Source organism: Manis javanica, chromosome 4 (assembly GCF_040802235.1).
Source record: "Manis javanica isolate MJ-LG chromosome 4, MJ_LKY, whole genome shotgun sequence".
NCBI classification, from domain to species: Eukaryota; Metazoa; Chordata; class Mammalia; order Pholidota; family Manidae; genus Manis; species Manis javanica.
In genome coordinates, this window is record NC_133159.1 from 15,327,243 (window position 1) to 15,354,941 (window position 27,699).

Genomic DNA, 27,699 nt, shown 5'->3' on the forward strand with positions numbered 1-27,699 from the left:
ACACACTTCACAGGAGGACCAGTCATAAATTAGAAGTTTCCTCTGTCTCCCTCACAGAAACTGGGACAAACTCAATCATAGGGAAAGGCTTTGCTATTCACAGAACATGCAACTGTCACTGAAAGCAGGTACTCCATAAAGCCAAAAGCAAATCGGTATATTCTGTTCAGTCATAAATTCTGAGCAGAAGGTTATCACATCTCCAGTCTTACTAACTACAATGTGGTTCAGGATCTATCTAAAATTAGGCCAAAGTTGCAAAGTAGCAGCCTTCAGATTAAATCTAATGGGTTTTCTTTGGCTGGCATAGTGCTATTTGTTAGTAGAATTAGTTGTGAACATTTAAAACTTGAGATTTCTTACATAAACAGGCATCTGTAGCTTCTTTTTTAAACACTGGGTTAACATTTTTACGCAATACAACAATTAAGCAACAATGGCTTCCACCCTTAACCAGGGATCCTCTCCTGCTCTATGTGTACCACGTTCTGTGGATTTCCAGAAACTGAAGCCAAGTATCAGTTGCCATCATCATACTTGTGCTATTGTTTTCCTTAAGATGAAAATGGAGTATTTCTAGTTTGTATGTCTCTGTTGTAAAACTATTTGTTCATTCCATTAATTTCATGCATTTGGGAAGACAAAAGACTGTAAATTACCCAATAAACTGATGCTTTGTGATATTACACTTCAAAAAGTACTACCAACATTCTAATTATTGATTCATGTGGCCTTTATCAACTGAAAGCATACATTTAATATGCTTTATGGCTGCACAAACATATATACTTGTATTTAGGCTGTGGTCCTTGGGGAAAGCCAAAGAAAAAAGGATTTCTGTGACTAAGGACAGACAGATAACCTGAAGAGGGTGAGTTTAATCTTTGTAAGATTACAGAAAAACAAACTAAGCCCATAGGGAATTTAAGTGCAAAAATATATATTAATACATGTTCAACTTGAGAATTTAAACACAAGTCAACAATATATGGATGGGTTGACAGTAATAGTATTTTAATCAATGTGGGAAAACATAGACCAAAATTAAACTGCCCAGATCAACCAATCCCAAATTTTTGCTATAGCACACCCCCACCTAACAGAGCACATAAGTAAATAATTTAAATGTGTAACTATTGCTTGTCCCATGTTCACTTCCAGGACTAAATTAAATATAAGGCCTCCTTAGTCATTCCGAACTTGGTATATCCCAGGGAAATAATGGAGAATGGTGACAAGTTCTATTAACAGTCATTAATATGACCTCAGAGTTCACATATTTGGATGGTCACATATTATATTTATCTAGATGGCAGAAGACTGAGATAAATATTAGCCAGAAACCATCATCATTTCCAGGTGAAACATGCCATTAAACAAAGGCCCAAGTTTTAGGCTTACTCAAAATTCAGAGATTTTCAAGGGGCTCTAAACTCAGCTATCTATTAGTGACCTCAATTTTTAACATTTTTAAAGAACTTTTTAAAACTATACTACTGAAATCAAGTCAACAGTCTATTATTCTGAAATGCCATATATCTGATCATTCATATTACTTACTTGTAAACTGGTGTTGAGGACAACCCCACCATCCATCTACAAGAGGGGGAAGCAAGCATCCCCCTACTCTTTAATAAACTTGGTATTATCTGTTTTATATACTGGGTTCTCACTTCAGATATTTTGAAGATTTAAAAATCATTCATCTCCTCTGAATGGTTTATCAAAAATGATGGAGTGACAAAATCAAAATCCTATCAAATTTGGGGAATTCCCTTCTTTATTGTGGCTTACTAAATCCAGCTCCTCCTGGAATGGCTTGATTTCTAAAAGTAAGAAAGTGAACTCTTAGAAAACCACAGTAACTATATTCTGCAACAGGAACAAAAAGCTTACCTGACAGATTTACTAATAACCCTTGTAAATAATTAAAGAAGACACCAAGAAGTTCATTTATATAGTCTAAAAGGTAAGAGGTATATTTATAATACATCTAAATATGCTCTGAATAACACAGGCAATCATCTCAAGCAATACTGTTCAGTAAAAATGTTTAAATTCCCAACTTTAATGTTTTTGTTAACATAGTGTGCAGCATTTAATTCCTAAGGCTCCATACTGAAAACAAAATACTCATTTATTGATGAGGTTTCCATAGGAATGCAGCTCCTTTTGGTATCATGCAATAGTTCATTAGGAAGAGTGGCAGCAGCTATGCTCTAAATGTGAAGACAACACACAAAAATATTACCAATAAAAATTTGGAAGTTACAACAATTTGTGAAGAAACATGTCTGCTTAAGTATCAGATATTTGAGGCTATGAGACAACTGATGGAAATGGAAAGAATGGGAAGTGTAGAAAAAAGAAGAGTTCAGCAGAGGTTAGTGCACAAATACACACCATACCCACCACACCCGACTCTGTCTCACCTGAGGAGGAGTAGGTGTAGATGTGGGTCTCCCTATGGGTGGGGTAGGATTTCTGCTGCCACCTCCAGACATAATCTCCTCTGTTATGTCTTTACCTCCCTGGTTTGGATCCCGAATTCTTATCTACAGTTACAATAAAATGGCATATTTACAGATACATGTCTATGTAGTTGATTTACAGGCATATTATGTATTAAAAGTTCTAACTGTGAAACCTATCAAATATCAAAGTTGATAATCACCACATTTGGCTTCAATTACAGAACCATATGGGGTCATTCAAAGAAATTCAGGCCATTAGCTCTGACATGAACTAATCAGAATAACAAGCTAAAATGAGACCTAGTTGGATCAATTTCTAGGTTAAAAAGGCAAACTGTTAGTTAGTACTTGTCTTATAAGCACTGCCAAATTGATTTTATTTACAATGCTTACCATAAAACAAGATTCATAAAGTAATTTTAAAAATATGGAAGTTACTCTATAGAGTAGAGTTTTAAAGGCTTTAAATGTTCTCTAACAAAATTAAAAATGTATATAGCCTAGGGTTTAGGAACATGAATTTATGTAGTAGATAACCTTACATATGTATGAAAGGATGCTCACTGCAATAGTGGGGTTTTTAATCAGCAAAGAAATAGAAAGACCAATAAAGAACATAGTAATTTAAAAATTATGCTGTATCTCACAATTAAATACTGAATGGCCAGTAGAAAGAATGAGACAGATCTATATTTACTGATATGAAATTATTATCAATATGTACTGGTAAGTGAAAAGATGCAAGATGCAGAATAACATGTATGTTCTTCTCTTAATTCTTTTAAAGTCTACCTATGCTTATAAATGTCACTGGAGACGGTACTATAATGGAGATGGAGTATCTAGGTCTAGCCTTCCATCAACAGTACTGAGACATAAAGGTCCCCTCTGCTTGTTATTATCTTCAGAGTTTAGTCAAGATAGCCCAGGCTTCTTGAACATTTCAAAGAATTCATTACTAAACACATCTGGATCTGTAAGCTTTTTGGGGAATAGCTCTTCAATAAAATTCCTAATAGCAGCTATTTTTCCAGAAGTGGAAATTTGTTTCTACTAAATTTTAAGTATTGCTTCTAATTCATTTGTTCAACTTTCTTCTTCAGTACCATCTAGTATTATCGTCTTCCATTGTCATTACCTTCTTGAAAGTTTTCTGCATTCTGAGTGTTGAAGTCCAACATTTACCATGTTGTGTAAACATTTCTAAAACTTAGTTTCTCAACTATAGTGTCATGACACACTGGCATGTCTCATTTATTACGTGTGCACAAGTCATTTGTTTCTGGTAATAAAGAACCAAGATTTTGAATATCATAAATGTATTAAAACAGTTACTTTCAAGGGTATTGCTATGATGTCACTCCCTCCTCACTTACCTGTGTCTGAATGGGGTGTCTCTTATAAACATCACACATTTTGCGTGGTCTGAGGTAAGCCACCTGTCTATAAAATGTTCAGCAATGTGACTTTTATAATACCTGCACCCTGATTCTCTTTGGCCTGTCTTATGAGACAGTGGCAAAACCCCTGTAACTTCTTAAAAACAATTAGAATACATTTTCTAAATTCTGCTCTCTGTTTCTTAAAATAAATCTGTTTCACAGGAAGGATTTTTCTATTGTCCTTAATACTTTGCTCCTTTTCTCTTGTGCTAATTTCCCCTGGTCAGTTAATTTTTGGACATAGAGCTGATTAGAATTAGTTAAAGAAAAATCAGGGTGTGAGAAAAGAGCTCAAATTCCTCATTTAGTGAGACCGTAGCAGACTAAACCCTCCCCATTCTACAGCTAGAGGGTATGCTGCCATTTAGCATACCTAGCTCAGTGCATGTTGAAAACTGGTACTAAGCAAATGATACTTGCATATTCTCTAGGCTGCACACAAATATCCATACAAATCCTCCAGTTCTGGTGGTGATCACAGATATAAGGGAGGAACAAAAAAATAACAATTATTTGTGAATGATGTTTATAGCTGTGGGTAAAATTATTTGATGAATGGACATTCAGTTTTGAATAAGAAAAATTAATAAAGATCTCTTACCGTTTTTTTCTCTCTCTTGGCTGGAGGGGGCTGCTGCTGCGTAGGCACTATAATAGGTGCTGACGGATACACTGGCTGACTTGGGTAGAAAGGCGTTCCTAAAGAATGAAAAGAAGCATTTAGCTATTTAGTCAACCACTGTAAGAATACTAATGGTGCTGCATCTGGACTACAATTTAAAAAACTAACAAACAAAAACAAACATTCTTCTTATTCATCTCTTTCTACTATCTCCCCTCTCGCTATTGAAATGGTCAGGGAATGATTCCCCAAGATGCATGAACATCTCTTTCCTTCAGCACCCAACAGGAAAACAATTAACCAACTCCTGCAGAATGCCACCAGAGTTACTGTTCCAAAACACCAATTGTTACTATAGTACTGTTTTTAAAAAACATGATCTAGAGGCCCATTCCCTACACAGGGATTCTCAAACAAGAGTTTGTGTGAAATTGCATTGTGTGTAGGTTCGGTCAGGGACAGGAGAGTATATCTGACCACTTTGGGAGACCTGGGGAGGGTCTAATTCTTCTACCGACATATGGAGACCACTACAACAGGGCACCACCTTTAAGATTCAGCAAATGCCCTACTGTTGGGGCAGAATAAAGGCTGAGAACAAGCAGCATAAGGAAAAAGTCTAGATACTAAGAATCCAGGTTCCAGGTTTCTAACTAAATCTTACAGCATTCTTGAACCCCACACCTTTGCTCTAGCCATAACCTAATTCTACTCCTATCTCTTGAGTTTATCAATCTCTTCGACCTATTCACATCTTTGACTATATAGCCCTTTTTCCTGAAATTATCTTTTTCCACCTACCCCTTGTATTTTCAATTAATCCTTTCAAACTGTCAAAACTTTGACTATTAAAGTTACTACTAAACCAGAGTTCTTAGTGGTGGTGAGAAGGGGTCAAATAACTCGATATTTTGAAAATAGAACCTATAGATCTGCTGCTGGATTGGATGTGGTTGCGAGACAAAGAACTGTCAAGGAAATTTGGTATACCAAAATACTTAAGGCATTTTGTCTGAGCAAATGGAAGAATGGAGGTTGTGTTTACTGTGCTATTTATTGACTTATTGAGATGAGGAAAACTGTAGGAAGAACAGAATTTAGGGCAGAAAAATCAAGAATTCAACTTTGGACATGTAAAGTTTGAGACTCCAATTAGACCTTCATACAGAGATATCAAGTAGGCAGGAAGAGAAACAATCCTGTAATCAGAGAATAGGTATCCATTTTTGAATTAGACAACATTTAAACCATGAGACGAGTACAAAGAGAAAAGAAGCCTAAGAACTACATTTTGGAGGCAATCTATGTTTGATTAAAGGTCACAGACATGAAGAAAACCAGCAAAGAAGATAAAAAAGAAAACCAAGACAGTGGTCAAAATGACAAAATGGTTCAAGAATAGGGAGAGTGCTTAACTATGTCAAATGGCACTGAGAGGTTAACAAAAATTAAATAAAGTAGAATTCACTGGTGACCTGGGCAAAGGTTCTTCGGGTAGAGATGGGAAAATGATTCCTGAATTGGGTAAATTCAATACTAAATGAGATGAAATAAATGAAGACAGTGAGTACAGAAAATTCTTTTCTTAAAACTTCCACTATAAAGAGAAACAAAAATGGGCTATAGCTAGACAGAATAGAGTCTAAAAAAACCTTTTTTCTTTTAAAGATAAAAGTGAAACAATATATCTTTATGCTGATGGAAAAGAAAATGAAGGAAAGAAAAGGGAACTGCTAGAGCAATAATGGCCTCAAATGGGTACACGATAGAGTCTAGTGTGCAAGTGGAAGACAGGCCTTTGGTGGGAGCATGGATAGCTGAGCCACAGGACAAGAAGGAAAGAAATGGGTATGAAGATACTTAATACAGTTAACTCCTTGGTACTTTAGTAAACAGTAAAATAATGTTGGGTCTATTATCATAGTCATCATCAATGTCATTACCATCTGCACCACCATGATAATCATATTTTTGGAAATTTCTTGGAAGCAGTATGATTTGTACTGTCAAAATTCTGCAGATACCAGTCAGGTTTGGAGAATCAGATTCTGAGAAGATCTAAATAGGGGGCATGACTGGGATTTCAAGAAATTCAAAATAGAGGCTCAAGATAGTGGAGTATGAAGGCAAGGTGGAAAACTCCACCCACACACACACCAAGGAAATAACTAGAACAAATACAACTAAACCTGAAACCCACTGAAGATTGCAGAGCAGACCACCTACACCTGGGGAAGAAAAAGGATTCCACAGAAAAGGATAAAGTGGCAGAGCTGTGATCAAGTGGAACCCAAGCCCTTCCCCCATTCCGGCTCACAGGCAGGAGGAAGAGAAATGGAGCAGGGAGGGAACAGGTCCTCAGGAGCTCTGCACACCAAGCTACACAATTCTCATGTTAGGAAATACACACTAGGGGCTTTCCTGTGCACTGCTAAAGCACCTTTCCACTCAGCCCAGCAGTGTCAGATGTTGCTGACTGTTGGGCAGAGGGAGACTCTAACAGCCCCATTTCAGCCCAACTTGGAAGGTGCCAGTGGGAGCCACTCCACTGCTCTTTCCTTCCCAGGTTGGCCAACCCGAGTGCTGCACACCTCACTGCTGCAAGGAAGCACCTGCACCACATGCTGCAGCTCAACTAGCTACCTCTGCTGCAGTGGAGCCTCCTACCAAGCACATTGTGCTGCCTTCAAAAGCCCATACACCCTTCCAGTGCACAACTCGCAAGTGCTTCTGCGTGCCCCTGGGCCCTCCCACCCTGTGGTTCATGGCCATCACCCAGCACCTGCATGCTCAGTAACCAGGCGACTTGCCACTGCCACAAGCCTTGCACTATGCCATTGTGCAAATCCCCATGTGACCACCCCACTCACCCTGTTAAGCCAGAAGCCATATGATCCCTGCAGGGCAGGCAGAGGGTGACTCCACCCACAAAGAACCAAGTAGGAAAACCACTGCTCTGATAACAAAGGGCCAACTGAGACTGCCAACAGAGAGACAGAAAGGCAATCCCACCCATTGCCCACCAACAGCAACTGGGACTCCACAGCAAAGGAGAACCAGGCACTGGAGAGTAAAGAGTCTTGAGCTTTGGACACCATAAAACGTGTTCTTCACAAAGCTATTACTCTATACACCAGGAAACATAGCAGAGACATCTAATACAAAGGAAGAAACACAGAAACCCTGACAAAATGAGGATGCAGCAGACTATGTTCCAAAGAAAACTGCACAACAGGACACCAGAAAGAGGACTATCAAAGGAGAGGTAGAAGACCTGAAAAAGCCACTCAGAGCTGAATGAAGAACACAGTATCTGAAATGAAGCATAGAATGTAGGGATTTAAAAGTAGATTAGTGCAGGCAGAAGAGACACTCAATGAGATGGAAATTAGAAAACAGGAACACAACAAAGCTGAGGAACAAACAGGAAAATGATTTCTAGGAATGAAAGAATGATGAGAGCACTATGTGACCAATCCAAATGAAACAATATTCGCTTAGCAGGGTACCAGAAGGAGAAGAGAGAGACAAAGGGGTAGAAAGTCTCTTTGAAGAATAATTGTTGGAATCTTGCCCAATTTGGAGAAGGAAACAGACACTCAGATCATGGAAGCTCAGAGAACCCCTAACATAAGGAACCCCAGGAAGACAACACCAAGACATATAATAATTAAAATTGCAAAGATCAAGGGTAAGGATAGAGTATGGAAAGCAGCCAGAGAGAGAAAAAAACATTACTTATAAAGGAAACTCCATCAGGCTATCAGCAGACTTCAAAGCAGAAACTTTACAGGCCAGAAAGGAATGGTATGATATATTTAATGTACTGAAACAGAAGGAACTTGAACCAAGAATCCTCTATACAGCAAGATTATCACTTAAATTTGAAGCAGGATTAGACAATTTCCAGATAAGCAAAAGTTGAAGGAATTTACCACTTACTAAGCCAGCCTTACAGGATATGTTAAAGGTTGTGCTGTAGATGGAAATGTCCTTAAGGCTTTCACCAGTGAAAATAAACCCACAGTTAAGGTAGAACAATTAATTACCAAGCAAGTCTGAAATTAAAACAAAAGAAGCAAAATCAACTATACACAAAATCAGTCATGGGATACACAAAAAGTACAGATTATGACATCTAATATAAAAAGTGTGGAGAAGGAGGAAGAAGAAGAAAAAAAACTACCTTTAGATTGTGTTTTAAATAGAGTAATCAGCAATTTCACATAGACTGTTATACAGTAAGGAAGCTATCTTTGAACTTTGGTCTACAATAGATCAATACAAGAAAAATTTTTTTAAGAGAAATCCAATCACAACACTAAAGAAAACCATCAATAACAAGAGAAGAGTGCAAGAGAGGAAAAAAGAAAGAGAGGAGCTATAAAAAACAGCCAGAAAACAATTAATAAAATGGCAATGAGTACGTATCTATCAATAATCACCTTAAATGTAAAGGGACTGAATGCCCCAATACAAAGTCACAGAGTGGCAGATGGATAAAGAAACAAGGCCCATCTATATTGCTGCCTATAAGAGACTCATTTTAGACCCAGAAACATACACAGACTAAAAGTGAACGGATGGAAAAAGATTGTTTATGCAAAAAAATAGGGAGAAAAAAGCAGGAGTAGCAGCACTTAGATAACACAGACTTTAAAACAAAGAAAGTAACAAGAGACAAAGAAGGACATTACATAATGATAACGGGGGCAGTCCGACAAGAGGAAATAACCATTATAAATATCTATGCACCCAAAAAAGGAGAACCTAAATATGTAAAACAAATACTAACAGAATTAAAGGGAGAAATAGATTATAACACATTCATTATAGGAAGACTTTAACACACCATTAACATCAATAGATCAATAAATAAGGAAACAGAGGCAATGAACAATATGTTAGATCAAATGGACTTAACAGATATCTATGGAACATTCCACCCAAAAGCTGCAGGATAAACTTTTTTCTCAAGTGTACATGGAACATTCCCCAGAATAGATCAGATATAAAAAGAGCCTCAATAAATTCAAAAAGAGCAAAATTGTATCAAGCAGCTTCTCAGACCACAATGATATGAAACTAGAAAGAAATTACACAAAGAAAACACATGGAGGCTAAATAACATGCTTCTAAATAATCAGCGGATCAATGAACAATTAAAACAGAAATCAAGCAATACACAGAGACAAATAAAAACAAAAACTAAGCAGCCTAAACTCTTTGGGATGCAGCAAAGGCAGTTCTAAGTGGAAACTACACAGCAATACGGCCTTACCTCAAAAACAAGAACAATCCCAAGTAAACAGTCTAAACTCACAATTAAAGAAACTAGAAAAAGAACAAATGAAGCCCAAAGTTAGTAGAAGGAGGGACATAATAAAGATCAGAGCAGAAATAAATAAAATTGAAAAGAATGAAACAGAAAAAAAAAATCAGTGAAACCAGGAGCTGCTTCTTTGAGAAAAGAAAACAAATAAACCTGAAGCCAGACATATCAAGAAAAAAAGAGAATGTATACACATAAACAAAATCAGAAACAAAGAAGGAATAATCCCAACAGATAACACAGAAATACAAAGAATTATTAGAGAATACCATGAAAAATTGTATGCCAGTAAATTGGACAACCTAGAAGAAATGGATAACTGTCTAGAAAAATAAAACTTTCCAAGACTGACCAAGGAAGAAGCAGAACATATGAACAGAATACCAGCAATGAAATCAAATTGGCATTTCAAAAAACTCCCAAAAAATCAAAGTCCCAGTCCAGATGGCTTCACAGCTGAATTCTACCAACTTTTAAAGAATAACTAATACCCATCCTCCTTAAAGTTTTCCAGAAAGTAGAAGAGGAGGGAATACTTCCAAACTTATTTTATAAGGCCAGAATCACTCTAATACCAAAACCAGACAAAGACACCACAAAAAAAGAAAATTATAGACCACTATACGTGATGAACATAGATGCAAAAATACTCAACAAAATATTAGCAAACTGAATTCAAAAATACGTCAAAAAGATCATCCATCATGACCAAGTGGGATTTATTCCAGGGATCCAAGGATGGTATAATATTCTAAAACCAATCAACAATATACACCACATCAACAAAAAGAAGGACAAAATTCACATAATCATCTCAGCAGATACTGAAAAAGCATTTGATAAAATTCAACACCCATTCATGATAAAAACTCTCCACAAAATGGGTATAGAGGGCAAGTACCTCAACATAATAAAGGCCATATACAACAAACCCACAGCGAACATCATACTTAACAGCAAAAAGTGAAATTTTTCCTTCTAAGATCAGGAACAAGACAAGGATGCCCACTCTCACCTCATTTATTCAACATAGTACTGGAAGCTTTAGCCATGGCATTAAGACAACAGACAAAGGAATCCATATCAGTAAGGAAAAAGTTAAACTGTCACTATCTGTAGATGACATGATATATTATACATAGAATACCCTAAAGACTCCACCAAAACACTATTAGAATAACTGAATTCAGCAAAGTTGCAGGATACAAAATGAATACACAGAAATTTGTTGCATTCCTATACACTAACAACAAACTAGCAGAAAGAGAAATCAAAACAACTCCATTTACAGCTACATCAAAAAGAATAAAATACCTAGGAATAAATCTAATCAAGGAGGTGAAAGACCAATACTCTGAAAACTATAAGATATTCATGAGAGATATCAAGGATGACAGCAATAAATGGAAATCTGTCATGTGTTCATGGATAAGAATTAATACTGTCAGAATGGCCATCCTGCCCAAAGCAATTTACAGATTCAATGAAATACCTATCAAAATACAAAGAGCATTTTTCAGTGAACTAGAGCAAATAGTTCTAAAATGTATATGGAACCACAAAAGACCCTGAATAGCCAAAGCCATCCTGAGAAAGAACAACAAAGCTGGGGGTATTATGCTCCCTGACTTCAAGCTACACTACCAAGCTACAGAAATCAAGACAGTACATTACTGTCACAAGAACAGACCCATAGATCAATGGAACAGAATAGAAAGCCCAGATATAAACCCACACATATATGGCCAATTAATGTACAATAAAGAAGCCAGGAATATACAATGGGGAAAAAACAAAGCTGGTGTTGGAAAAACTGGACAGCTACATGCAAGAGAATGAAACTGGATTACTGCCTAACTCCATACACAACAGTAAACTCGAAATGGACCAAAGACCTGAATGTAAGGCATAAAACCACAAAACTCTTAGAGGAAAACACAGGTACAAATCTCTTGAACATAAGTATGGGCAGTTTATTCCTGGACATATCTCCTCAGTCAAGAGAAATAGAATAAAAAATGAACAAGAGAGACTACATCAAACTAAAAAGCTTCTGTTTGGCAATGGACACCAACAGCAGAACAAAAAGGCATGCTACAGTATGGGAGAATATATTTGTAAGCAACTCTTCTGATAAGGGGTTAACATCCAAAATATATAAAGAGCTCATACTGCCTCAACACCAAAAAATAAAAAATAAAAATAAATAATCCCATTGAAAAATGGGCAGAGGACCTGAACAGACATTTCTCTAAAGAAGAAATTTGGATGGCAACAGGCACATGAAAAGATGCTCCATATTGCTAATCATCAGGGGAATGCTAATCAAAACCATAATAGTTATGATCTCACACCAGTCAGAAAGGCCACTATCCAAAGGACAAGAAATAACAAGTGCTGGCAAGGATATAGAGAAATGGAAACCCTCCTACATTGTTATTGGGAATGTAAAGTGGTATAACCACTGTGGAAAACAGTATGGAGATTCCTCAAATAACTGAAAATAGAAAAACCCTATGACCGAACAATTCCATATCTAGGAATTTACCTGAATAAAACAAAGCCCCTGATTCAAAAAAATATATGCACCTCTATGTTTATAGCCACAATATTTGCAATAGCCAAGGTATGGAATCAACCTAGGCATCCATCAGTAGATGAATGGATAAAGAAGATATGGTACATATACACAATGGAATATTATTCCGCTATAATAAAAAAGAAATCCTGCCACTTGCAACAACATGGGTGGATTTAGAGTGTATCATGTTCAGTGAAATAAGCCAGGTGGAGAAGGAAAAATACAATATGATTTCACTTATTTGTGGACTATAAATAAAAGCAAAGCAGAATGAACAAAACAGCAGTAGACTCATAGACACAGAAGTGACTGGTGGTTACCATGGGTTGGGGTGGGTGGGTACATGGGGAGACTGAGGGGGATGAAGGGGCACAAAAATTCTCAATCATAATGTAGGTTGGTCAGAGGGATAGTAGTATGGCATGGAAAATATAGCCAATGATTCTGTAACATCTTCCTATGCTGACAGATAGTAGCTGTACGAGTGGGGGCGAGAGTTTAATAATATGGGTAAGTGTTAAACCACTGTGTTGTATATTTGAAACTAATATAAGATTGTTTATCAATGATACTTCAATTAAAAAACATGAATTAGTCATGCATATCAAAGTAGAGCATAGACAATATACAGTTCTATAACATCTTTTTATGTTGACAGATAGTAACTACACAAGTTGGGGTGAGGATTAAATAATGTATATCACTGCTGAGTCACTATGCTGTATACTTAAAACCAATATAATATTGTAAATCAATAATACTTCAATAAAAAAATATTAATTAAAAAATTTTTAAAGAATTTCAATGTAAAAAGTAAAAAACACCTAAACCATCCACTAGTAGTGAATAAAATATTCTCAAAGCAGAGCTGAAATGAGCAATTCTATGCTACTTATTATATTACTAGCTCCAAAACTCAGAGAACAAACCCTTAAAATTGGTCTCAAGTGCTGCTAAACAAGTAATACAATTTGCTCACCTTGCCATATTTTTTAAGTGAAATAAGATCTAAAAGGCAGATCATCCCTTAAAAAAAAAAAAGATTCTTCCCAATAGACAGTTCTCCAAAAAAGAAATACATATGGCCAACAGACACATGAAAAGATGCTCCACATCAAATTATCAGAGAAATGCAAATTAAAACTATAATGAGATATCACCTCATACCAGTAAGGATGGCTGCCATCCAAAAGTCAAACAACAACAAATGTTGGCAAGGCTGTGGAGAAAGAGGAACCTTCCTACACTGCTGGTGGGAATGTAAATTAGTTCAACCATTGTGGAAAGCAGTATTGAGGTTCATCAAAATGCTCAAAACAGACCTACCATTTGACCCAGGAATTCCATTCCTAGGAATTTACCCTAAGAACACAGCAATCAAGTTTGAGAAAGACAGATGCACCCCTATGTTTATCGCAGCACTATTTACAATAGCCAAGAATTGGAAGCAACCTAAATGTCCATCTGTAGATGAATGGATAAAGAAGATGTGGTACATATACACAATGGAATACTACTCAGCCATAAGAAGAGGGAAAATCCTACCATTTGCAGCAACATGGATGGAGCTGGAGGGTATTATGCTCAGTGAAAAAAGCCAAGCAGAGAAAGAGAAATACCAAATGATTTCACTCATCTGTGGAGTATAAGAACAAAGGAAAAACTGAAGGAACAAAACAGCAGCAGAATTACAGAACCCAAAAATGGACTAACAGGTACCAAAGGGAAAGGGACTGGGGAGGATGGGTGGGTAGGGAGGGATAAGGGGGGGTGAAGAAGAAAGGGGATATTAAGATTAGCATGCATAGCAGGGGAGGGAGAAAGGGGAGGGCTATACAACACAGAGAAGACAAGTAGGGATTCTACAACATTTTGCTATGCTGATGGACAGTGACTGTAAAGTGGTTTATAGGGGGGACCTGGTATAGGGGAGAGCCTAGTAAACATAATATTCTTCATGTAAGTGTAGATTAAAGAAAAAAAAAGGAAAGAAAAGGAGGATTACTCCTTGATAGGATAAAACTAAAGGTAAATCAACGATTAATGCATGCTTTAAATATCCTTAATTTTGATCACTTAAATAGTGTCAGATGATCGGCTATGGAGGTACACTTTTCTGATAATATTCCTTTCTCTTAAAAAAAAAAAAGCAGTCCCTGTGTGGTGACCTCCAATGAGTTCTACACAATGGTATAAAGGGCATATCAAAGTGTGGGCAAAGGGTCTGTTTGTGTTTATACAGAGGATCAAAGCCTAATTTGGCTACCCAGAAAATGAACTAAGATACGATACGAAGAAGAACTTCCAACATCAGCACTCTCTGGAAGAGTCATAACAGAAGATGATCATCAAAAAACCTCAACAAAGATCCAGGCGATGCTGCAGTTGTAGCTGCATCCATCCCACCGGTACCTGGACTTGCCATTGGAAAGAAGTAGATATCTAAACTGGCCTGTGCTTTCAGTAAAACAGCAAATTTGACTGGATCTATACTGTTGGAACTCAACCAAGAATTAGGAGAAGTGCAAGTTGTAGTGCTCCAAAATCTTACAACTACACACTATCTACTGTTAAAAGAACATATGGGATGTGAACAGTTCCCAGGAATGGGTTGTTTTAATTTGTCTGATTTCTCTCAGACTGTTCAAGTACAGTTGGACAATATCCATCATATCATAGATAAATTTTCACAAATGCCTAGGGTGCCTAACTGGTTTTCTTGGCTTCACTGGAGATGGCTGGTAACTATAGATCTGCTTTGGTTATGTAACTGTATTCCTATTATGTTAATGTGTGTGCGCAATTTAGTTAGTAGTTTAAAACCTATACATGCTTAAGTTACTCTGCAAGAAGATATGTCAAAGAAATAATCAATCCTCCCATGTTTTCTTCCGTCTGCTACCTCTATAGCTTTTCTTCTTCCTTCCTAATTACAACCCTTAAATAGAATTCGTGCCTCATATCGAATTTACCGAGTATCATAATTCCTCCAGGTGGTAAAGATACCTCGAGACAAGTGCTGGGCATAGAAGCCACAGGGCATAAATCTGAAAAGAAGTAAAAAGCTAACCTTTGCAAACAATATGGCTTCTCTCTCACTTACCAACTTTACATTTCCCTGTATGGCCCCGGAAGATGACTGGTTAGCCAGAGACGGGTAAGATTCCTCAAGGGAGGAACAACCTAAGACAGGCACAGTCGCAGGGGGACCATCAGGTGAGAAATTGGGGATCAACAGTGGTGAGGCTTAGAACCACACCCACCCCTGTTTTGAGAGAAATCTTCTGCATCTGTGGATGTTTTAATGCCCTTGTCTAGCTTGGATTAACACATAGTCTACAGGCACACACCTGATCATCTACATTTGCTCTCTTACAACACTAAACTATGTTTTCTACCTTTATCTTGCATCTACCTACCACTTTAGCATTTTATTAAAAATAAAAATAATATTAATAATAAAGGGAGAAATGTGGGATCCACATATAAATCAAGTATAAAAATCAAATGAATATTCATATTTGACCTGATTGTTTATGGTTCATAATGCATGATCAAAACCGAAAGTTTCTGTGATGACTGCCCTTGTACTGTTCACCATGTAAGAACTTATTTACTCTGTAAGAACTTGTTCACTATGTAAGAACTTGTTCGTTATGCTTCAGAAGATTGGAGACTGACGAGAATTAGGCTTGGGGTGGATTGATGATTGTGCATTGAGCATTGACCCCCCCTATACAGAATTTATTGTTGTTAACAACCATTTGATCAATAAATATGAGAGATGCCCTCTCAAAAAACAAAAATAAAAAAAAAAAAGATTCTTGTAACAAAACATTTTTGAGTCAACATGACTGAAGCAAAGGTTAGCATATAATACACATAAAATAAATATCAGCTGAATAAACCTGGCAGAATAGGATAATCTCAATATACTGGGGTTAAACACAATTAGTAAAACACAAGTCAACTGGATCCCAGGAGAGCAGACCTTCTGCCCTACCAAAAAATAGTTTCCTTTTAAAAATGGATCCAATTTCTTATATAGTTGGGGACATTTAGAAATATTTATTTTATTATATTAAAAATGTTAATAACTTTTGCATGCCATTTATCAATTAGGCAAGTTACTTAATGTCTCTGGACCACTTATGCATGGAATAAGGTAGGTTTGTTTAAATCAGGAGTCTGGAGTCTGTCAACTAATGCCCGTGGGCAAAACCAGCCCAGCATCACTTATTTTGTAAATAAAGTTTTATTGGAAGACGCTCACATACAGCAGCAGATCTACGGTCTATCACTGCTTTCCAACTACAGTGGCAGAGTTGAATTGTTCCAACAGAGACCTCATAGCCTGCAAAACCTAACACATTTCCTATCAAACCCTTTATAGAAAAAGTTTTCTGATCCCTGTTCTAGATCAGTGGTTCCCCAAAAACTGGTCTATACAAAAGTTATGAATGATATACAGCAAAATTGATAGAATAATGATACACACATACACACACACAATTATTGGCTTGCCAACTTAACATTTTTGGAGAGGACTTGTTTTCCTATTTTGAAGTTTTTCAGTCTCACTCTTTTGTTGTTAAATAGCCTTCCTATATAAAACTATGACAGTAACAAGCAGTTTTCTTTAATCATTTGCAAAATTAAAAATATAATAGTCCTGTGTGTTTCTTCCCTTATTTTATTTGCCCAGGATATTGAAAGATCTGGGAACCATTGGTTTGGCCAATATTTAGATTTCTTCTCATTGATAAAACATCTAGTATAAACATTGAAGAAATGTACTATATGATACCGAAAGGTAGGGAGGATATCTCAGTATATTCATTCCACAAAATGCCTAACACAATGCTTCAAACATTGCAGATCTTCCAAAAACCTTTCAAAACCTTAAGTTTTCCATAGAAACAAAGATAAATATGGTCATTAAATATGCAGGTCAGCACATAAAAATAAATGTATCCCATAATATGCCCAGAATAATAATAATTTGGTATATAATCACATAACCAACTACAATATTACCACTCCACAAAAACACAGTAAAATTCATCTTGTGATGCCATGAAGTTTCCCACCTCTACATACACCAAGGGAAACAATGGCTCTCTCAGCTCTTAGATGAATGAGGTGCCCATGCCCTACAGAGTCTCAGGAGAAGAGTGGAAATATGAAGGTGGGGGAAGGGGCGATGACATGGTTGAGTGAGAAAAAAGGACAGTACACTGGTTTGAAAAAAGAGAGAATGGTACCTTCCACCATGGTAGTCTCCATCTTTTTTTTCTGTTCTCAGCATTACTGCCACCAGTAACCACACCCATTCTCCCAGACCTAAATGTCTCATCTTGGCTATCGTCCCCTAGTGTTGGCCTGGAAATAATTTCAGTCTACATGAAGTATTTTCTAATATAACAATCTTCAAAATATTCAAGAAACATTGACGAGAGAAAGAATAAAAAGTGAAATTGAGCAAATACTATTTATTGGCTATTTTTCTTCAGCACTGTGGAAACACTGCAAGATTATACAGGTAGACTGCATTTTACTGCATTTCACTTTACAGCACTTTGCAGATACTGTGCTTTTTACAAACTAAGGTTTGTGGCAACCCTGCATTGAACAAGTCTGTTTGTGCCATTCTTCTAACAGCATTTGCTCACTTTGTGTCTGGGTCAAATTTTGATAATTCTCAGAATGTTTCAAACTTTTTCATTATATTTGCTATGGTGATCTGAAATCACTGATCTTTGATGTTACTATTGTAATTGTTTTGGAGTGCCATGAATCATACCCATATAAGACAGTAAATTTAATTAATGACTGTTGTGTGAGTTCTGACTGCTCCACCAAACAGCAGTTCCCCCATTTCTCCCCCTCTCCTTGGACCTCTGTTTCCTAAGATACAGCAATATTGAAATTAGGCCAATTAATAACCCTACAATGGCCTCTAATGTTCAAGTGAAAGGAAGAGCTTATACATCTCATCTCTCATTTTAAATTGAAAGCTGTAAATAATTAAGCTTAGTGAAGAAGGCAAGCCAGGACAGACCAAAAGCCTCTTGCACCAAACAGTTACCCAAACTGTGACTGACTGCAAAGGAAATGAAAAGTGCTATTTCAGTGAATGCACAAATGAGAAGTGAAACAGCCTGATTGTTCATATGGAGAAAGTTTTAGTTAGCTGGACAGAAGATCAAACCAGCCACAATATTTCCTTAAACCAGAGCCTAATCTGAGCAAGACCCTAACTCTCAATTCCATGAAGGCTGAGAGAGATAAGGAAGCTGCAGAAGAAAAGATGGAGAATAGCAAAAGTTCGTTCATGACATTTAAGGAAGTAAGCCATGTCCATAACATAAAAGTGCAAGATGAAGAAGCAAGTGATGCAGAAGCTGCATCAAGTTCTCCAGAAGATCTAGCTGAGATTACAATGAACAGATTTTCAATACAGACGAAACAGCCTTCTTTTGTAAGAAGATGCCATCTACGACTTTCACAGCTAGAGAGAAGTCAATGCCTGACTTCAAAGGTTCAAAGGACAGGCTGACTCTCTTATTAGGGGATAATGTAACTCGTGACTTTAAATTGATGCTCATTGACCATTCTGGAAATCCTAGGGCCCTTAAGAATTACGCTAAACCTACCTTGCCTATCCTCTATAAATGGAAAAAAAATTATTGATGAAACACATCTGTTTACAACATAGTTTTCTGGATATTTTAAGCCCAGTGTTGAGGCCTATTGCTTAACGTCACCCAAGAGCTCTGACGGAGATGTACAATAAGATTAATATTGTTTTCATACCTGTTAATACAGCACCCATTCTGCAGCCCATGGATCAAGGAATCATTTCACCTTTAAGTCTTAGTAAGAAATAAATTTCCTAAGGCCATTAACTGCCATAGACAGTGATTCCTCTGATGGATATGCGCAAAGGAAACTGAGAACCTTCTGGAATGGATTCATCATTCTAGATGCCCTTAAGAACATTCATGATTCATGTTACAGAGAAGTCATTTGTGAAAGGAAGAGTAAATCAACGCAGGAAACTCCACAACTGTCTTATTTTAAGAAACTGCCACAGCCACCCCAAACTTCAGCCACCACCACCCTGCTCAGTCAGCAGCCATGAACACTGAGGTATGAACTTACACCAGCAAAAAGATCATGACTCACTGAAAGCTCAGGTGATGGATAGTATTTTTTAGCAATAAAGTATTTGTATGTACTTTTTTTAGACATGATGCTATTGCACACTTAAGAGACTATAGCGTAAACTTTTTCTATGCACTGGTAGACCAAAAAATTAATCTGACTTGCTTTATTGTATTATTTGCATTATTTCGGTGGTCTGGAACAGAACCCACAATACTTCCAAGGTATGACTGTACTTCATAAACAGAATTCTTTGTTCTTGGTTATTGAACTTCAGTGTAGATAACAATATTCTTTAGAATCACTGTTCAAGATTTAAATCAAGTAAGGGAGTAAAATGTTAGTATGCCGCAGTAAACTGTAAACCTAAGAATGAATAATTAAGAACTCTGCAAAAAAGACCATCCAACTCACAAATGTCAAAGTAGGGCAATAAAAAATAATTCTCATGTTTATTCCTTGTCAGTTCGGCCAGAGGAAGCCCCCTTACCCTAGGAGAGAGGGCTCCTGCTTCAGAACTAGGATCCTATCCCCACAACCACCTTTAATTCAAAACCAAGATAACAACAGGAGAGATGGTAGAGTAAAGGGGAGGCACTGGATCAGAGGGAAATGAAGACTTGGGAGTGGAAAGGCAAGAAAAGGAAAGATTTCAAGAAGAGTAAACAGGAAGGGGAATGTATTATGGCTTCTAAACTGTAAGACCAAAACAGTTGCCCCAAGGTGGTATAGCTGAAAGATCTATAATTAATGTGTACTACTGGATCAGAAGTTTTAATTCTGATAAAAGCATATTAACTAGTGGCAAGATTTTAAATGAAAAGATCTGCCTAAATAATAAACTTCTAACAGTAGAGGACCAGATTAATAAATTATGACCCAGTCTGAACTGATATTCTATAGATAATGAAATAGAAAGACATCCATGAATATACTGTGAGATGGAGGAAAAAAAACAAAAACAGGAAGCTTTAGAACGTTATAAATAGTATATGCCCACTGGCATGAAAGACTGTTTAAATATAAATGGAAAAATATGCATTAATCTGTCAAAGCATTATTTCTTCAGGGAGTGAGGAGTGAGAAAAATTTCAGCTTTATATGTTCTATGCTATTGGTATTTTTCATTATTAACTTGGTTACTTTCATAATGAAAAAGTATTTTAAGATCATTTTTGTGATCTTAAGGAAACTACGGAAATAATGTTTCAATCTAGGTGACTAATTGCCAACTCAACTGCTATTGGATCTGAATAAGAATTTCCTGAAGAAGAAAGACTATCTGTCAAAGGGAATAGACATCAATAATACCTGAGATACAACTATACCTTAATGTACTGCTTGTTTATAAAAATGAACCAAAACAGTCTATATGTTATAGAAATAAAGAAAGCCAAAATGTTATAACATTGCATATAGAAAATCAGCAAATATTTCCCTACTAGTAACCTCATCTATATTGTTTATATGTATAATGCACCAGTAGTTTTAGGAGAAATAAAAAGGGCTGGCACAGACTTATAGTAAGAATTTTAATGATGACATTTCTGTGTCAAAACATCATTTATGTCATCTATATATAAACAGTAGACTAAAGTTCAGTGAGATAGCTTTCAAAATAATTTTGTAAATTAGAAGATACAACTGCATTCCCTTTGCAACATAGGATTCAAAGAGAAATACTGTTATTTTTAGCATGCTTACTCTGACAGATACCTTCATTTTTCTATTCAATAAATCCTAAATAATACAAACAGCCAGCTTACACTTAAAAATATTTTTAATTGGATTTAGGTTTTCAGAACAAATACCAATACAAAGGCACTAGAATTATGTGAAAACTGAGACTTAAACCTAGCTTTAAGGGGTACAAAAAAAACATTTCAACAGTACTGGCAATATTCTATGCCAAAGCTGGGTAATCAATCACATGCTATTTTACTCTAAAACTCACATGTAACAGTATTTTTCTGAAAATGTCAAATACTTCTGAGTAAAAGTACAACTTAATAAAGCTGTATTAAATTTAAAAAATACATTTGAGACAGTTAATTAGATTATAAAGTACATCATTCTGAAACAGCAGTTTCCCAAGCAATACTGACCAAAATAATAGAAAACATGTCCCTATTCTAAAAGAAATAAAACCAGGTAACACTTGGTTGTTTTGCCTACTTTACCTCAAAACTTAAGGGACACTTTCTTGGGCTATTTTAATGCCCATCAATTCTGTAGTAAAGGCTCTTAAGTAACAAAATTTTTATGTTAGGAAATACATGTTAGTGGATATATGTTTACCTGTAATAGATTATCATCTTAAAAGAACAAGTTAAAATTTTAATATGTCCTTGCAGGTAGTGGGAAGATCAAGGCTTGCTGAATCTTAACACTTAATTTTTCCAGTATGTGCTGGTTTTATCCCTTATAATTCATTTTCTATGAAATAAAACAAGTGTAGTAGTATGATGGTAGAAATTTATTGAATAAAGTTCCAAAAAAAGTGAATAAAATAAGTAGTTTTCATTTCTTCTCAGTTTAAGACTGGCTCACAAACCAAGTATAAGCATGGCACTTGTTTCTCTACATTAAAAAGAGTTGTAATTTTCCAAGCCATTTCACTTAATTAATCCTCGAAACCCCCTCATGATAGATTTTATCATGATTTTGCAGAAAAGGAATCCCAAGTATGCTGAGTTATATTCAGTGATCCTATCTCAACAGCCTACCAGTTACTGTTCTAGGTACTAGGGATATAGCAATGAACAAAATTCCCTGCCTTCATGGACAGTACATTCTAGCAATAAGACATTAACAAATGTTTCGGTAAGTGATGATAAATATTTGGAGAAAAAGAAATCATGGAAGGGAAAAAATGTATATTTACGCTGTCAGCAAAACCAGTACACATCTAGATAGCAATGAGTTGGTAGTAGTTATCAGAACCTTGAGACATGTGTTCTTTGCAACAGAATTACCAGTTCCTTCAGAAGGTGTCTTTGACTAAATGCATTTCTGAAATACTCTTTCCTTATAAGCCATTCTCTAAAAATTAGCTTTTGGGTAACAGCTGTTTATAGGATTTTATTTAAAAATCCTTCACACCACTAAACCTCACTGCCTAAACTGATCTGTCAAACAACAAAATGGAATAAATACAACAAACTAGCAAGTATTGCTCAAATTTTCATACTTACCATAAGCATTGGGGAAGTCCCCAGGTCCTGGTCCAGGATAAAAAGGACCTGGGCCCGGTGGCTGAACTGGATACTGTTGTGGGGGCCCAACATAAGGAGGGCCACTATGACGGTACTAGAAGAGAGAAATTGTAAGACACTTGTAAATAATATGAAGGTAACTTACTATGGAAAAATAAAGTGAGTGTGTATATAAAAGAATCACTTAAATGAGGTGAAACTATTCAGTTCAACACATTCAAAATGCTTGTTTGCCGTCAAGATGCAATGAGGATGAAGAGAAAGGCATGCCTTAGGTAAAGCCATACAGCAAATCAGTGCACAGGCAGGCACCAGCTTATTGTAAAATTATTTCAGGCTGGTAGCTTTCAATGACATTGAATAATATCACAGGAACAGTGTAATTACTGAATCCATTTTAGAGCAGCTGGTTGTGAGGAAGGGATGGGGGAAAGCTAGGAGATAAAACAATTTCTCTATCATCTTAGAAAATTGTAAAAGACAGAAATTGTAGAAATATCTCCTTACAGTATTATGAAAAATGACAACATGGCTAGACTTATAACCAACAAAAAAGTTCACACATCACTAGAAACCACTGACATCACCCACCATCCCTCTCCCTCTGATTAAAATCTGAGTCAGCCCACACTCTACTGCTGCACCACACAGACCTGAGAGATACTTTACCTGTGGTATACAGTACTGAGGACCCTGGGGCACTGGGTACGGCATAGGTAGATGGTTAACCATCATGATGTGCTGATTGGCCTGATACACTGCAGTAGGGGTCTGTGCACCAGGACGAATGGAAGGACTGCTGTTTGGGATGGTAGCTCTAGGAGGCTGTATTTGAGGCCTCTGGAAAAACTGGGGAGGGGAGAAAAAAATAATTATTTTTTTTACAAAGGAGAATATGGAAATCTTACTATTTTGAGCTTTCTCCTTTTTCCCCACTCATAAAAATCTCATCAACTTGAATTACAAATAAAATATACAAGAAAAGAGATTAAATTGCCTATGGCTGGGTTCACAAAAAAATTTTCCATACTAGGCACACCAGGTCAAGTTTGATCAATGTTGTCATACATTTGAAAATAGTAGGGCAGTCTCACTTTTAAAATGAAATCTCAGCTAATGTAAACTAAAAACTCCATACTGTAACTATTAATTTTAAAATATGATAAAATATACATATGAGGTAGCTGGTGTCTCTCTAAAAGTTGTTCTGTTGTATGAAAGCATTGATTCTTTCATAAAGAGTAGGTGACTTATTTATCAACTTATTAAAAATTATAAGTAGTCCCCTAAAAACCACAACTCATTTATAAAATAGAACAATAAATATCTCTGGACAGAAAAATTTTCATCTTAATCTCTCAGGATCCAGTTAAATTAAAACTATGTGTAGGGTTGTCACATGTTGTCACGTGATGAGAAAAACCTTCCTTTTCAAAAAGGGGGCAACCCTGTATTAAAATAAATCCAATTTTGCTCTCTTGAATAGTTTCCAATAAAAGTGGAAAATCTAGACATGCTTAAGAATGGTCCAGAAGGAGTGGAGCTCAGGTCTCTCAAAAGGGCAACCAGTACCACTGGTTATTTATGGTTATAACTGAAGGTTTAAAAGCCTTGAAACAGTGTACCAATAGCAAATTCCCACTGTGAATGCATGTACTCATCAACAATCATTCAATTTATTGTAATAATAATTAGGGGTCAGGGTAATAAAGATGCCATGCAGAACCAGTAGTTTGTTACCTGGATGGGTCTGAATCCTCCCTTCAATTATGAAGCAAGAAAGCAGCAGGAAACAGAAAGAAAGCCAATGGAAAAGCTTACAGATCAGTAGGAAGGGGTAGGACATAGCATGCAGCTCAACAAAAATATCTTTCTATTTAGTAATAATAGGAGGAGGAAGATTAGAAAACCAGAATGACAATTCTCCACAAGAGAATTCAAGGACACATGAAACTAAAGAACTGAATCACATTTAACTGACAATAAGTAAATCCAGCAGCAAAAATATTCTAATAGTAGCCACAAGTTAAAACAGTCTGAAAAGAAATGTCTGCATAGTGGCACAGTTGGGACTACTAATTCCTATTCTTGGTTCGCATGGATGCCCATAATCCACTCTCCATCTTGTATGGAGATAAGAGTTATTAATAAAAGTGCCATTTGTTGTTTTCCAGTTTGAAAAGTCCTAAGAAATAACTAAATTTTTCAACTAGCTATATTTTTCACTAGCTACCAAGCACCACTCTAAACGCTTCACATATATATTATGAACATATCAGACTCTTCATGACAGAAACCTCTCTTTTCAACTAACCAGCCATATAAAACGCCACTTAGAGCTTTAAAATGGCAAAATACAATCTAAAAACGTGGTCTCATTTCAAAAGCTCCTGAATTCTCTCAAAATTCCAAACATGAGTGCTGCTATTGGTCCAAATAAAGGCCAGGATAAACATTGCCTTTTGGGCCCACTCAGGTCTTATCCTGTCCTGTTTTAAGCATTGAGCTACCTACGGATGTAGAAGTAACTTTCATCTTGTGCTGAACTCGAAGAACTGAGCTCCAGTACCCAAGGCTCATCCCCATTCAGCCTTCATACCCCAGGGCAAAGAAAGCCCTAAAAAGAAGGGTAAGTCACAGAAAAGCAATAGACAGTAAGGTATAGCAGGAGAATGGAGTGAATGGGGAAACCACATAGGGGAGGCCACAGAGAATAGTTGATGGAGATGAAAAGCAAGTACAAGAGGCAAAACTGATAACACAGGAACCTGGCTGGGCCACAACAGCAATAGTCTTTTTAGTTATTTCCACTGACACAGTTTTGGGGACAGACACAATTTCTGTCGGCTGTAGCCAGGATCACTAAACTAGTAAACTTCCCATACTGGACTTCACTTAATTACGTAACAGATAGACTCTATTATTCACCAATGTATGTGAGTTGTAAATATATTTAAGGAATGAACTTAAGCATTTTTATAATTTGGTTGATTTATCAAGAGGTGCAAAACATTTACAAGTCTCAAGGAGAGAAGAGTCCCTCATCTGCTCCACTTACTGAGCTTTACTAGATGTCACACTGTGGATCAAAAGACTAATCCTGTAAGATCCTTTCCCATCAACTCTAGAGGGCAGTCAAGACAAGGAGAGTATCAAACAGATACAGGTGATGATCCACTGTAGTTTTTGTTTGTTTGTTTTTTGTTTTGTTTTGTTTTTACTAAGGTATGATTTATATACACTCTTATGAAGGTTTCACATGAAAAAACAATGTGGTTACTACATTTACCCATATTATCAAGTCCCCACCCACACCCCAATGCAGTCATCACTGTTCATCAGTGTAGTAAGATGCCACAGATCCACTATTTGCCTTCTCTGTGCTACACTGTTCTCCCCGTGATCCCCCACACCATGTGTACTAAACATAATACCCCTCAAACCCTTCTCCCTCCCTCCCCACCCACCCTTCCACACCCCTCCCCTTTGGTTTCCACTACTTCATTCTTGGAGTTTCTGAGTCTGCTGCTATTTTGTTCCTTTAGTTTTGCTTCATTGTTATACTCCACAAATGAGGGAAATCATTTGGCACTTGTCTTTCTCTGCCTGGCTTATTTCACTGAGCATAATATCCTCCAGCTCCATCCATGCTGTTGCAAGTGGTAGAATCTGTTTCTTTCTTATGGCCGAATAGTATTCCATTGCATATATATACATCTTCTTTATCCATTCATCTACTGATGGACACTGAGGTTGCTTCCATATCTTGGATATTGTAAAAAGTGCTGCGATAAACATAGGGGTGCTTATGTCTTTTTCAATCTGAGAAGTTGTATTCTATGGGTAAATTCCAAGGAGTGGGATTCCCAGGTCAAATGGTATTTCTATTTTTTGGTTTTTTGAGGAACCTCCATACTGCTTTCCACAATGGTTGAACTAGCTTGCATTCCCACCAGCAGTGTAGGAGGTTCCCCTTTCTCCACCTCCTCACCAGCATTTGTTCTTCTTAGTCTTTTTGATGCTGGCCATCCTTACTGGTGTGAGGTGATATCTCACTGTGGTTTTAATTTGCATTTCCTGATGATTAGTGATGATGAGCATCTTTTCATGTGTCTGTTGGCCTTCTGAACTTCTTTGGAGAAGTGTCTGTTCAGAACCTCTGCCCATTTTTTAATTGGCTTATTTGCTTTTTGTTTGTTGAGGTGTGTAAGTTCTTTATATATTTTGGATGTTAACCCCTTGTCGGATATGTCATTTACAAATATATTCTCCCATACTATAGGATGCCTTTTTGTTTTGTTGATGGTGTCCTTTGCCGTACAAAAACTTTTTAGTTTGATGTAGTCCCATGAGTTCATTTTTGCTTTTGTTTCCCTTTCTTGAGGAGATGCATTCAGGAAGAAGTTGCTCATGCTTATATTCAGGATATGTTTGCCTATGTTGTCTTCTAAGAGTTTTATGGTTTCATGACTGACATTCAAGTCTTTAATCCATTTTGAGTTTACTTTTGTGTATGGGGTTAAACAAGAACCCAGTTTCATTCTCTTGCATGTAGCTGTCCAGTTTTGCCAACACCAGCTGTTGAAGAGGCTGTCATTCCCCCACTGTATGTCCATGGCTCCTTTATCGTACACTAATTGACCATATATGGTTGGGTTTATATCAGGGCTCTCTAGTCTGTTCCATTGGTCTATGGGTCTGTTCTTGTGCCAGTACCAAATTATCTTGATTACTGTGGCTTTGTAGCAGAGCTTGAAGTTGGGGAGCCTAATTCCCCCTACTTTATTCTTCCTTCTCAGGATTGCTTTGGCTATTTGAGGTCTTTTGTGGTTCCATATGAATTTTAGGACGATTTTCTCTAGTTCG

At 36.7% G+C, this 27,699-nt stretch overlaps 1 protein-coding gene across 14 annotated transcripts in view; it reads right to left on the reverse strand.

Moving 5' to 3' along the window:
* Positions 1-27,699, reverse strand: part of EIF4G3 (eukaryotic translation initiation factor 4 gamma 3) — a 377,936-nt gene that overhangs the window by 140,234 nt on the left and 210,003 nt on the right. For 7 of the 14 annotated variants that reach the window (XM_036999821.2, XM_036999830.2, XM_036999816.2 and 4 more), the window contains 5 exons: positions 24,574-24,594; positions 23,503-23,682; positions 22,813-22,927; positions 4,518-4,615; positions 2,433-2,555 (listed from right to left, as the gene is read on the reverse strand). In XM_036999821.2, the coding sequence (XP_036855716.2) occupies positions 2,433-2,555; positions 4,518-4,615; positions 22,813-22,927; positions 23,503-23,682; positions 24,574-24,594 (537 nt within the window). The remainder of the gene's footprint in view (positions 1-2,432; positions 2,556-4,517; positions 4,616-22,812; positions 22,928-23,502; positions 23,683-24,573; positions 24,595-27,699) is intronic. The other 7 variants (XM_073233344.1, XM_073233342.1, XM_036999827.2 and 4 more) reach the window with 1 other exon arrangement.